The 12,401-nt window shown below is 47.8% G+C and overlaps 1 protein-coding gene across 2 annotated transcripts in view; it reads right to left on the bottom strand.

The window, feature by feature from the left end:
- Window positions 1-12,401, bottom strand: part of kcnq1.2 (potassium voltage-gated channel, KQT-like subfamily, member 1.2) — an 88,256-nt gene that overhangs the window by 20,923 nt on the left and 54,932 nt on the right. For both annotated transcript variants that reach the window (XM_029153390.3, XM_029153391.3), the window contains one exon: window positions 11,977-12,038. In XM_029153390.3, coding sequence (XP_029009223.1) covers window positions 11,977-12,038 — 62 coding nt within the window. The remainder of the gene's footprint in view (window positions 1-11,976; window positions 12,039-12,401) is intronic.

The following is a 12,401-nucleotide window of genomic DNA, read 5'->3' as shown; positions in this document are numbered from 1 at the left end:
AAACAGAGTCATAATCTATCGATTGTGGGCTCCTAACAAGCTCCTCTTTGTTTTTGCACCCTACAGAGTGAGTGGGAAGACCTACAAAGCCCCGCTCAAAGTGACGCACATTCATTAGCAACATCACAAGGGATAATTAGTACAAGAGGGTAAAAATAATGTCGCCATCAATCAAAACAAAGGCTGATGAAAGGAAGCAGGAGAGCGAAACTGGCGGGAAGACGAGTCAGCAGAACGAAGCCTGTGGGAACTCTGAGTCAGGCACGGTCATTAGTGTGAGGGCTGCAAAGCAGGGTGGGAATGACTGAGCACATGCACGTAGGAACGATACTGAGCATGAGCAAAGAGCAAGTAAAAACACCTGTGAGCACATGCACATGCATGGATGCACACACGAGTGCACGCACGCACGCACGCACGCACGCACGCACGCACGCACACACACAAAGTGCAGCAGCAAACCATATTTTCCACGTTCTGGTCTATTTAGCTTGATGGGTCTCACCCAGATGTCTCTTCCTCTGTTTTATAGGCTTTTTCTCAGCAGGCAGTGATGGTGGAAGCAAACTGAACGCGCTCCTGACATCGCGTTTCGTCTGCTGTGACCCCCCCTCTGCCCACGGCCATGGGAGGGTTAATGCCTCACTGCGCGTGTCTCAGCCTTATCTGCGACGGCGGCCGAGCACCCGCTTCGCTTTGCATGACTCTGACTAAACACCCATAGGCTCCGGCTCCTTCTGACTCTGCGGTCCTGATGACTTGCAGCTGAGTTGATATTTTTAGGGCTATAAACAAGGCATGCGATGCAGCACTATTAATAACGCAGCCCTCACTGTGTCACCATGTCACACAGATTTACAGTCGTGAAGTGCTGTGCTGGTGACGGCTTTCTTAATGTGTTTTAATACAATGCGGCGTCGTTCATCTTTTCATAAGCAGCACAAACACAGTAGTTCAGACCGATCGCTGCCTGTTTGTTTGGCAGACGCATGACGACTTGAAGGGTGAACTGTCTTGGCTTCGTCCGCTGGAAAGAGCAATTGTACCTTAAGTGTCCCGTTTTTACGAGCCGCATTAGTGTTTTCCATCAAGCTGCAATTACGGGCTATTCATGCGCGGGGCTGAATGGAGCTAGCTAGCGCCGCTTGGTGCTTTCTGGGAATGTCTCGCACACACAAGCTGCCTATTGATATGCAAAGCGTATGTGCATTGGTATGCAAACATACATGAACTGTAGATCTATAGAACGCGGCACCAGCGCAGCAGATCCCATGCGAATATGGAGACGGTCGGTTGAGCGCGTTCAGAGGAGGGTCAGCCTCTATGCAAATGTGTACGTATTCTTTCAGCGCCGCTGCTTGGAATTGTTCCAGCGACACAATGCGCTCAGGTGAAAACAAGAGGTGAGCACCAGATGGAGCAGGGGAACGTGATCAGCCGATTTCAGCCATTCCCAATGGCGGGATGAGATTTCCATCCTGGGGAAAGGGTCCAGTCCGGAAGCTGTGTCACGGCTCAAGCTCAAGAAATTTCAAATTAACCACCGGTGATATTCATCATTCATCATGGCTCCATTTGCTCAACTATTCCTACTGCACAAATCAAGGCTGATCTGCTCTTTTTAGGATTTGCATTTGTCTACTTGACTGAGAAACATATCAACAGTTAAAACCTAACTCATAAACTACAAAATCTTCAACGATGGAACACATTTGGATGCATTTCCTCCCTTTTACTGCCACGCTCACGCTCACCTGCACCTCGGCTGAACTGCGCTGTTTAATGTGTTACCTGCAGCACTAAAATGACCGATCCCAAACTCCCACGCCGCCGCGGGTTTTAACGCCGCTGCAGCCGAGAGCCGGAGCGCGTGCCGGGTTAATGTGTAACCGTTTCAGCGGGCGCTGCAGGGACAGGTGTCGACCTGTACTGGGACCAGACGCCCTCTCTTTGATGGACCTGACGCACAAAGCGCCGGCAGCAACAAAGGCCCAGTGATCAAAGGCCTGGAGTCGCTTCACATCCTGTGCAAAGCGATGCGTCCACACAGCAGCGATGGGGGCTGCCGGCCAGCTGACCACTTATGGGAACATATGTTGAGAAGGAGGAAATTACTGACACTGACTATTTTTAGCTGGTGCCGTCTGGACGCGTGAGACGTAAACGCTATCATGAAGACAGTCTTGGCCCAGTAAGTATCCATGTTACAACTAATCTAGGAGGAATAAGGGTTTTCTACATATTTGATCACTAAGCAGAAAACACCTGAGCTACAGTGGAGTCGGGACCACGGCCGCCCATCGGCCGTGTGAGCTTCTCGCAGCCGCAGCACTTTTGGGAAATGTGCCTGGGATGGGCTGAAGTATGGGAACATCTTAACCTACAGCTGCTGAAGCGTGGGAAAACGCATTTCTAGGTTACCACACCATTCACACTCAATTTCATGGCAGTTCTTTTAAGCGTCACAAAGTGTGATGAACCTTTACTGAAAGCTTTGGGTCTGTCATTAAACACTTAACGGGGAAGAATGCAGCCGGGAGAAGACGTAGAAGTTGTACTTTAAAGTCTTATCAGTGCAGTTGAGGCTTTTGCCTTCACATAGTGTTTCTTTGAAATTTCAGACACTTGAAGAGTTATGTGAGGCCAGTAAACCAGCTTCTCTCATGGTTTAGGAATGCTACTTGCTGAACTTGTAAAATGCGCCGTAGAATTTTTACTATTACGCATTTTGTGACCAAAAAAAAATTGCTGCCCTTTATTGTACAAGCTTCACTTCCCCAAACGCTTCAGTCACCAGACTAGAGTCGCGTCACATGCGTCTGGCTGTGCACGCTGGCGTGAGAGTGGGTATTTGTGGATGTGTTTGTCAGCTTTTCTGCTCGAGGCCTGTCACACTACATCTTGTGATACAGCAACCACACATGCATGATTACATGCTCAATACAGGCATGAGTCAGCCACCTTCTGACTAAGATTTAGTGGACGTGCTTGAAGCGAACTGAATGCGGTTTCACTCCCAGGCTGCAAACGCAGCGTGCATCCAATGCTGGACGAGTGCATTTACATAAAGGTGTGTGTGGTGAGCATGAATGAGCGACGCTGGTGGCGAATGCTTGTATAAATGTGCGTGTGTGTGTGCGTGCATGTACACGTGCGCGTCAACCAGCAGGGGTGACCACTAATGAGCAACTGCAGCAGAGTGACCCTGTGGTCTGTGGAGAGAGTCGATGCGCCGTCGCTAAAGACGTGCACAAGCACGCGTGCACACACACACAAACACACACACGTTCACTTCTACTGTAAGTCAGAGCGAGCGTGTGTGCGTGCATCGCGATGACCACCACCCCCTCATTACCTCCGTCGTGACTGGAAACAATCAGCCACTCTGCCCCAGTTGTAGGCCAGGCTCAGACCTACAGACCTAGCATTAGAGAAGCCTCATCACCACAGCCTGACTGGCCTCAGATTGAATCCAGCTTTCTAAACTATAGGCAATATAATCTCACAAAGCCAAATCAAAATAGCCCATTCACCCCATTTCAACCATAGATGCTGAACCGCCAGACATAAAATGTATTGATATGCTAACACGCGGCTCAGGTTTGTACGTGATACAGATGGAAAATATGATTCAAAGCATAACAAATGACTTTTAATCTGTGAGGTTGGGGCAGAGTGGACAGTATCACTTCAATAATTCTATCACCCTCCTTTCATGTAGTCATTCTTAGTTTTAATCTTAGTTTTGTTCTTGACTTGTTTAATTGGTGTGAATGGCCGTTAGATACAGAACAATCATTTCTATTCTATATGCAGGAGTTAATCATCCAGCGGCTGATGCAAATTTATTTTTGAGGTAAAGTAGTCCTTGTGTCAAAAAGATACACAAGACATGGGCAGAAAGACTTGTTTCAGAAAATTGATTTCGGTTCACACGTTCATACTGCAAAATTAAATCAATGTATGCAAATGAAGATGCTGCAGAAAAGGTATTTACGCACAAGTTGACGCTCTGGTACAGAGGACAACAACACAACAGGCTGTTATTCCAGTGCAGGCTGGCTGAACCCACTGTCTAATCTCAGGGTGGAGTCCATATTGGGTTTCTAGGCAGTTTTTTACTTTTTTTTGTTTGCGTATAATTTAGGAAAAGGGGGAAGAAACGAAAGAGAGGTCAACAAGTGTTGGTTGTTTTTCTTTTTCTTTCCGTCCGGGTTATTGTTGATGAGCTGTGATGCCGTGTAATACAAGCGGTGGTTAACCTCAACGGCCAAGAAGAGAGGGAGCAGGAGAGAAAATGACAGAGAGACGTGAAAACACAAAGAGGAGAGGAGGAGGAGGAGATGAAACAATGGAGTCAGATAGAGATCAGCCGTGGGGGCGACGGCTGTCTGATCGTAAGACGTTCACGCAAAGCAAGGTTGTGCGGCGGTGTGAGCGTGTTTTGTTTACAGCGAAAGTCAAAAGACGATGGAGACAGGGCACACGATAGGCGCTCATCTTTACGCTTAAAGGAACCGTACGCTCATTTTTTTACATCCTATTTCCCTGGACAACTGTTAATAACTGTTAAACACACACACACACACACACACACACACACACACACACACACACACACACACACACACACACACACACAGTAGTCCAAGTCGGAGCACACGCCTCCTCGGCACCGTCAGAGAGGAGGCGAGGACCAGTGTGTGTAGAGGGAAGGAAATCTACTGGAACACAGACCGAAGGGAGTGATTTAAGCTCCTCTCCCCTGGTTAAAGGGCAGTTGGAAGGGCCTGCGTTCGTGCTGGGAGTAGAGCAGGAGTGGAGGAGTGCGTGATGGAGGGGGAGGACGGTCGAGTGAGGGGGGTGAGCAATCCTGCTGAGGAAGCAGATCAGCGCAGAGGCTGAAGGTGGCGAGTGAACGAGGGCGAGAGAGAGAAAAAGGCAACACAGCAGAACGCGCGCACGCTCCACAAACACACAACCTCGCCTCTCAAGTGCTTTGCTCACTCACTTGGCTCCAGAGGAAACTCTCGCCTCCTCTCTCTTCACCTCTCTCGAGTCATGCGTGACCTTCTGTCAGCTGAGACGAGCTGACAGGACAAGACACACACTTGACGGCCAGAATGGACCCCATTGTCCTCTAATGAGACGCCGCTGAAACGACCTCTGATCCCCAGACGCAGGCCGGCGGGAATGACGACTTGGCAATCATTGACCTTTAGGTGTGTGTGTGTGTGTGTGTTTGTGTGTGTGTGTGTGTGTGTGCCTGCTGATTCCTGATGCTGCACAACTGCAACAGTTTGAAAGATGCAAAACACGCCAGAGGAAACAGAAGTTGTTCCACCGTGCTCGTACAAGTACGTGATTACATTCTTCTCTTTAGCATCCGTCACATCTTCAGCCTCAGAACCCCTTATCCGTTCCTTATCGCGCTGACTTTGGTCCAGTCTTGTCAGCCTCATCGTGTGTTTTCTAAATACTCCTCCTCGTGCGTGGAGGAAAAACACATCCCAGTCAGGTCGCCCTTGTGCGTCTCTGTCTAAGGTTCACTGCAACCCTACATGGGCTCCGCTTATCAGGCTTCAGCCCAGACAGCCCTGGCCTCCCTCATCCTCAGCAGCATGTCGCCTCGGAGCCAGTACAGTATCAGCATCTGTGGAGGCATGCGTCTCTATCTGCTTGTCAGTCAAATACCACTGGAAAGACAGGAATAACGCTGTACTGCACAAACCGCATGGGCTGCTCTGAATTCATCAAGCTATTGCAGCAATTTTTATGACTTCTTACTGTACATCATCATGTTTGATGTGTGGACATGTGCATTTGCAGCTGTTGTGATATTCAGTTTTAGAGTTAAATCGATGTAAAATGAAGGAGATCGTGTTTCTAAATAAATCCAGTGGGACCTTTGATTTGGCGATTCAGCTAAACAAGCATATACTGTTGGATGATAGCTGCATTACAGGCGCAGGGTGGGAGCGTTCCTGATTTTACCATTCAAGTACGGCGTCTCCATGCGAGGCCCATTCATTGACTGGGCCTCAAAAAACAGCTTCCTGGGTTTATCCATTGTACCGTAGGAACAAGGCCCATGTCCTGTGTGGCCCGCACAGTTAATTACACACAATTCAAAGGTGTGTCACAAACAGAGATATAGTGTAGACGCACCCGCTGTTACAGTACACTTAAAAGATCCTCACTCATTAGGTACAAAACTAAATCACTGAAAAAACAATATTTAGCAAAACGCTGATTGAAGACTAGAATAATTTGTTATTCGCTTCATGCGTCATGGGATGACAGTGTTCTATCTGTAGGTCAGATGACCTCTTTAGCCCAGACTCATTAGATTTACTACTTATGCAACAGATTTTTCACTAAAAGATATTAAATCCTGAATAAAAACAAGTTGGAATTGCATGTTTGAGATGTTTGAACCTGTTTGGTTCCTAAGCAAGGATCTCCTGGTTCAATAGTTCCGAAAATCTAAGCGCCTCAAATTATCACAAATGCTTTTTGACCCCATAGCAGAGGATGATTTATAGACTCGCAGACGAACGTCTTTAGGGAACTGGTTGCCAGTATTAAGATTTAAGTACAGGGATAATGTGCTGGGTTTGTCTGGTTTGCGTTAGAACTCTGGCCCCAGCATTCTTTGGCCGGTAGACTGATTTAAAAGCACTCAAAAGTAGGGTGGCACCAGGGGTACTTAGCACTGGGTATTAGTGAGACTACAGACCCTAATAAAACACAAAGCCCTGTTTCGGGGGCTGCATATCAACCTTTTCATAACCTTCTTAAATATGCTCACACCTCCCTGCTGATAATGAACTGCTCCATGTAGTATATTAGCGGTCAGGCCTAACTGCAAGTATTGAGGGCATTTGGCCAAGACAATAAAATATATGTGCAAAAAATACATATCCCAGGGCTCTTAGAAAGTTGGGCAATTAAACTGGAAATGCAGCGTGTGGATTTACAGCCAGCGACCAAGCCCACAGTGGGTGACAGAAAGGAGATGAGGAGGGAGGGAGGAGAGATGGGCAACACAGAGCATGATTTAGATGCTGCAAGTGAGAACGCAGACCTTTAATCAGACAGAGACAAAGGAACGGCCGAGGGGCACAATCTGGGAATAAGAGGCAAAGAGCTGCAGAAAAGAGAGCGTCTGTGACAGCGGGCGAAAACCAGGGACCGAGAGGGAGCGAGTCAGAGCGACACAAAAGCAAAGATAGACAGAGAGGGAGCGATCGAGCGCGAGCAGCCAGACATGCAGGCAGACTGTCCGTCTCTGGTTTGTGGGAATGTGGTAGAGACACAGTAGTAGGCAGCGTCCCGGCTCTGAAATTAGAGGGTGGCGCTAAGAGAAGGGAGCCAGAGCCAAAGGCCATCTGGGAGCTGCCAGGGGCTGCATCCCCAGCGCCGCCGGGCCCAGATTTACTGCCGGGCTCCGGTACAAATGCCGCCGTATCATCTGCAGCTCCGCGGCAGCGCGGCCCCGCTCGCGTGCAGTCAAGTTCACAGCCCTATAAAGATACGGCATCGACAGAGGGAAGTGTCGATGTGAGAAAGACCGGTGGAGCTGCATGCAGCAGGGCGGCGCGCGAGCCAAGAGCAGGCCCAGAATAGAAAAACACAGCGTGCTGAAAAACCGCACGGCGCAGCACTGGTGTGGGTACGACTCAGGTACCGGGAAGGTGAAGCAGGGGCAGCTGGGCTTTAGCTCAATATTCAAGCACTGATTAGTCATCTGGTCTCAAATGAAGCATTTAATGTACAAAGAAATATATATGTTCTTGCATATTCATCAATATTCTGAAATGCATTTTCTTTAATTTGTTTTAATCGTGTTTTTCAGATTCTGGATAATTCTCTCATAATAATTAGCTATGACATAACTCTAAAAGATAAAAAGCTTTAGTTGTTCTTCTTTCTATTTTATCCACTAGCAGATAAATAAAGTTTTTTTCCCCAGAAAGATGCATCAAGCATGTTGAATATAGTTTGAATCACTTAATTCTTTACTCTTGAAGAAAGTTTTGCAGTTAAGTGCATTTTTATTGTAATGGTTGATAAGAAAACTATTAATTGTATTAATATTTTATTTTTATCAATGAATTAAAGTTGGAAATCTTTGCTAAAATTGTATAACTAGAAAAACCCATCTGAGTATGAATAATTGGTTTCCTTCGTATTGTAACAGTCAGTGTTGCAGAAGCTCACACTCACGCGAGTATATGCATTTATATGCACACTATAATAAGGTCAAATTAAACAGAACAGAGGCGACTGGTTGCTGTGAGCTGCAGTTACATTATACAAACACAAGTCCACACATGCAGGCAGATTTCTGCACGTCCTCGTCTGCAGCCGCTGCAGCGGAGCTCTGCGTTCCAGGATTTGCCCGTGCGCGTGAGCTTCCTTTGCCAGATTTCCTCTCTTTGTTTAGACCAGGCCGGTCAGTCCGGCCCCCCGCCGAGCGCGCTGCGGCCAAATACACACATATATCAAAGCAGAGCACAACAACAGACAGGGTGCTCCCAGGGCAGAGAGGTGCTGGGAAACGGAGCGGAGAGAGAGCGACGGAGCGGTGTCCATGCGGAGCAACAGGGGGAGCGGAGAGCGGCACGGGGGAGAGCGCTGGCCACAGGGAGGTGGGACGGCGGCGGGCTCACCCTGTAGCAGCAGGGCAGGAAAAGGACAGGGGTCATTGTGACCATCACTCTAATGACAGACTGAGAGTTTGGGAATATGCAGAGATGTGGAAAAGAATCAAGCGACAAGAGAGCAGAGCAAATTAACTACAGGAATCACACTGGATGAAATGCTTTCTATTCTGGTGCTTAAATACAGAAAACACTTCACACTTTTATAACATGAAACCAGTGACTATTGATGTGACTCCATCTACCTAAAATACTAAACGGAACTGAATTTATATTTCTTAAATATTGCAGAATTACTGATTCCTAAATCTGTAGTGATCGTTCACTAATCTATTGCACGGAAAGCGTCCTCGCACCCACAGCCTCAGAATACAGTAAATTCCTGATGTATATTTATGCATGCCTGCATATCCACTTGTATGTTTGTATACGGTTTAATGTGGGCCCTTGTCTCTGAAGCGCTCCACTGGGTCCGGATCGGACCAGTCTAAACACACACACACACACACACACACACACACACACACACACACACACACACACACACACACACACACACACACACACACACACACAGGCTTTTAGAGACGAGGGGCTCTAAATGTCTTACAGATGGACTCCAAACAAACACAACGCTCTGTCCCGGCCCTCAACTATTCCCAGTATTTGGCCTTGCTGTAATTTATAGCATGCCTAATTGAGATGCTATTAAGGGTAGTCCACGCATTCTTCAGCGCGCGCCTTGTGCTAATGCACATGATATAAGCATGACATGCACGGCACAGGGAGTTTGTCCTAATATAGCAGAGTGAAGCTAACCTTCTGCTAACCGCAGAGTGAGTGTGATCTATGGTCTGTGTGGTGCACTTACTGGAGACCAACACAAATAATGATGTGTTGAGCAGAGACATGTCTGTGCAGGCCTGCCGGGCACATTAGAGGGTGTTTCCTTCCCTGCACACGATGATGGTTTAATATCCACCAGCGATTAGGGCAGTTTCCAAATACAACCTAAGACCACGTTGATGACTTAATTAGATATAAAATACTGAACAAGAAACAAAAGTGAAAAACGGATTCTGACCGATTCTGCAATATTTAAAACAAAGTAGCCTCTAAACTTCTTTATGTAGCTGGACCTCCGTACTTGTGAGCTCTACACAATCATTTTAACTTGCTTTGGACTGCACAACAACTCAACTCGTGATATTGTTAAATTTAATTCAGACAAATAGGAATCCCATTCTTATAAAACCGGGCGAGGGTCCGCAGAGCGCTCCCATAGACACTGGCCACAGCTTAAGCCGCGAGTCTTTGGGTGTTTTTGGTGGAGTGGGTCTGACAGAGAGATAACACACTGTCACAGAGGACCATCCATCTTCGTTGCTCTTGGAGAATTCAGTGTGGAGATAGCGGGGTTGGACACATCGGTGATTAATCGGCACTATGTTCATGTGTGTTTAAGTGCATGTGTATAGACTTATACGTGCGTCTTTGTCTGGGTAATAAATCACTGTCTAACCCTGTACAGGACATACAATACCTCAGCCCGCTGAAGATAAATTCATCCACAAGTGATGGGCCGACATTAAAGGATGGGAAAATGTTTCATGCTCGTTGTGCTACAACGTGAAGTCCAGTACGAGTAGTCACTGCTGCTGTTTTACAGGGGAAAGGGCAGCACAAGGTGGGAATGTGTCAAAAGAAAAATACAGCTGGGGGCCGAGTATTGAGAAAGTCATGGGAACACACACTTGCACACACGCAAACATCAGAGTTGACGATTAATTCCTCGGGGTTGTTGGGAAAGATCCCGCTCAGAAGTGATTCAACTGTGACACCAGGGTTTTGCTTTGTGTGCAACCGGGTTGACTATTGTGAGTGACACGCAAGACGTGACGCAACGCACCAATAACTGCTGCGACACGGCTTCCATGAGAGCACCCTATGAGCTGGAAGCTTTCACCCAGGGAGGTGTTTGACGGTGAGTTGTGGATCATTCAAAGGCAGACGAGGGATCTGCGCGGGAGTCAGGGTTGATGGGTTCATTCACCTGCTGCCTGAGGGGAAAAAGGAAGCCCGACTTACTGCATAACAGGTGTGCTGGTCTATTAGGAGCACCGAAACCAAAAAAATCACACGACAAGGAAGGACATACAGGAAGCAAGAGGGACTGAGGTGAGGAAAACACTAATTAGAGAGGATGGGTGGCTCTGTTTGAAAGGACACTTGATGCAGCAAAGCATTAAAATGCAGCTGATTGGTTCCACATTGTTTCAGGGGCGCAGCCTGAATTGGACCGAGGGTCCCACTGATTTGTTATTAACATCGGAGCTTCATGTTGCCTTCGCGTCGAGGCAGAACAGAGAGAGAGAGAGAGAGTAGGAGAGGGAGAGAGAAAGAGAGGGAGAGAGGGAGAGAGAGAGAGAGAGAGAGATAGAGAGAGAGAGAGAGAGAGAGAGAGAGAGAGAGAGAGAGAGAGAGGGAGAGAGAGAAAGAGAGAGAGAGGGAGAGAGAGAGAGTCATAGGGGAGGCTGACTTTAAACACAGGTTTATGTTTCCAATCAAGAGATTGTGATCACAGCATGTAGCCCAGAGCAAATGGGCCGGAACTCGCTCACTGAGGGAGGTCTCCGGGCTCGGAGCATATATTGGTTCAAGATCATTACTCCTGTCTCTGCAACGAAGTGGGCTGAGAGGAGCCAATGTCTGCAAACATCGGGGACCGTCAGCGCCGATCAGCGCTCAGAGACGAAGTAGGAAGACAAACGGGGGGACGTCCTGGGCTGGAGGAGCAGCAGTGTAAGCAGCTGCACATGCACTGTTCTATTGTATAGGAGTTGTTGTTTACTGAAATATGTGACAACTGGACAATAAAGGTAGTTTTCAATTTTAAACACCAGCTCCGTAAAAAAAAAAAAAAAAAAAAAAGACAGAACTTTTCCAAATCCACAAACATAATTTTACTTTCTAGTGCGGCCTCCACTCAGACAAACAGACAACAGATGTAGCCACACTGCAAAACTAACAAACACATTTCATACCCTGTGATTTGCACATGGAAAGTCATAAAAACAGATACACAGGAAGACGCGCGCCGCAACGGGTCCAACCCTGCGCGCTGTTGCTACGGCACCGCGCTGGCATCCCGGGGGGCTCGCGTGGGGCCCGTTGCCCCGCGAGAGGCCAGAAGCTCCACAGCGCGACATCGCTGCACGGGCAACACCCACCGGCAACCGGCCCACCAGCAACCCCCCCCCCACAGAGAGACTGGATGACGGTGGCACAGACTGAGTGGAGCTCAACCTACCTTGTGCTCCAGGCGGATCAGCCGCGCTCCTATAGTTGGGTATTCTTTATCCTCCCCTTTTCCTGAGGATCGAAAAAAAGCCAAACAAGTCATTTTTCATTCAGTCTTCACTGGTTACATGCCTTCATGTGCGAAAGCAAATCGACCTCCTCTGCATCTCTCTGCTCATTTCACACGTGCGTATAATCCCATTTGCTGTGCGTGCGTGTGTGTGTGTGGTAAACACCAGTTTTCCATTTGAAGCCATATTTTTTTTAAACAGTCCAACGTGTTAAAGGTGAAAGATTTAGCAGCATCTAGTGGTGAGACCACTCGGAGCTGCTGCAGCAACATATCGGCCCCCAGGAGCAGAGGCCTGGTCCCAGCATCCATAGAAAAGTCTCAATCCAAAGAAAACACATTTAACAACACAGTATTCATAAACA

The sequence above is a fragment of the Betta splendens genome, chromosome 6 (genome assembly GCF_900634795.4).
Source record: "Betta splendens chromosome 6, fBetSpl5.4, whole genome shotgun sequence".
NCBI lineage: Eukaryota > Metazoa > Chordata > Actinopteri > Anabantiformes > Osphronemidae > Betta > Betta splendens.
The sequence above is the reverse complement of the archived record's forward strand: the minus strand, read 5'-3'. Positions and strand labels throughout refer to the sequence as shown.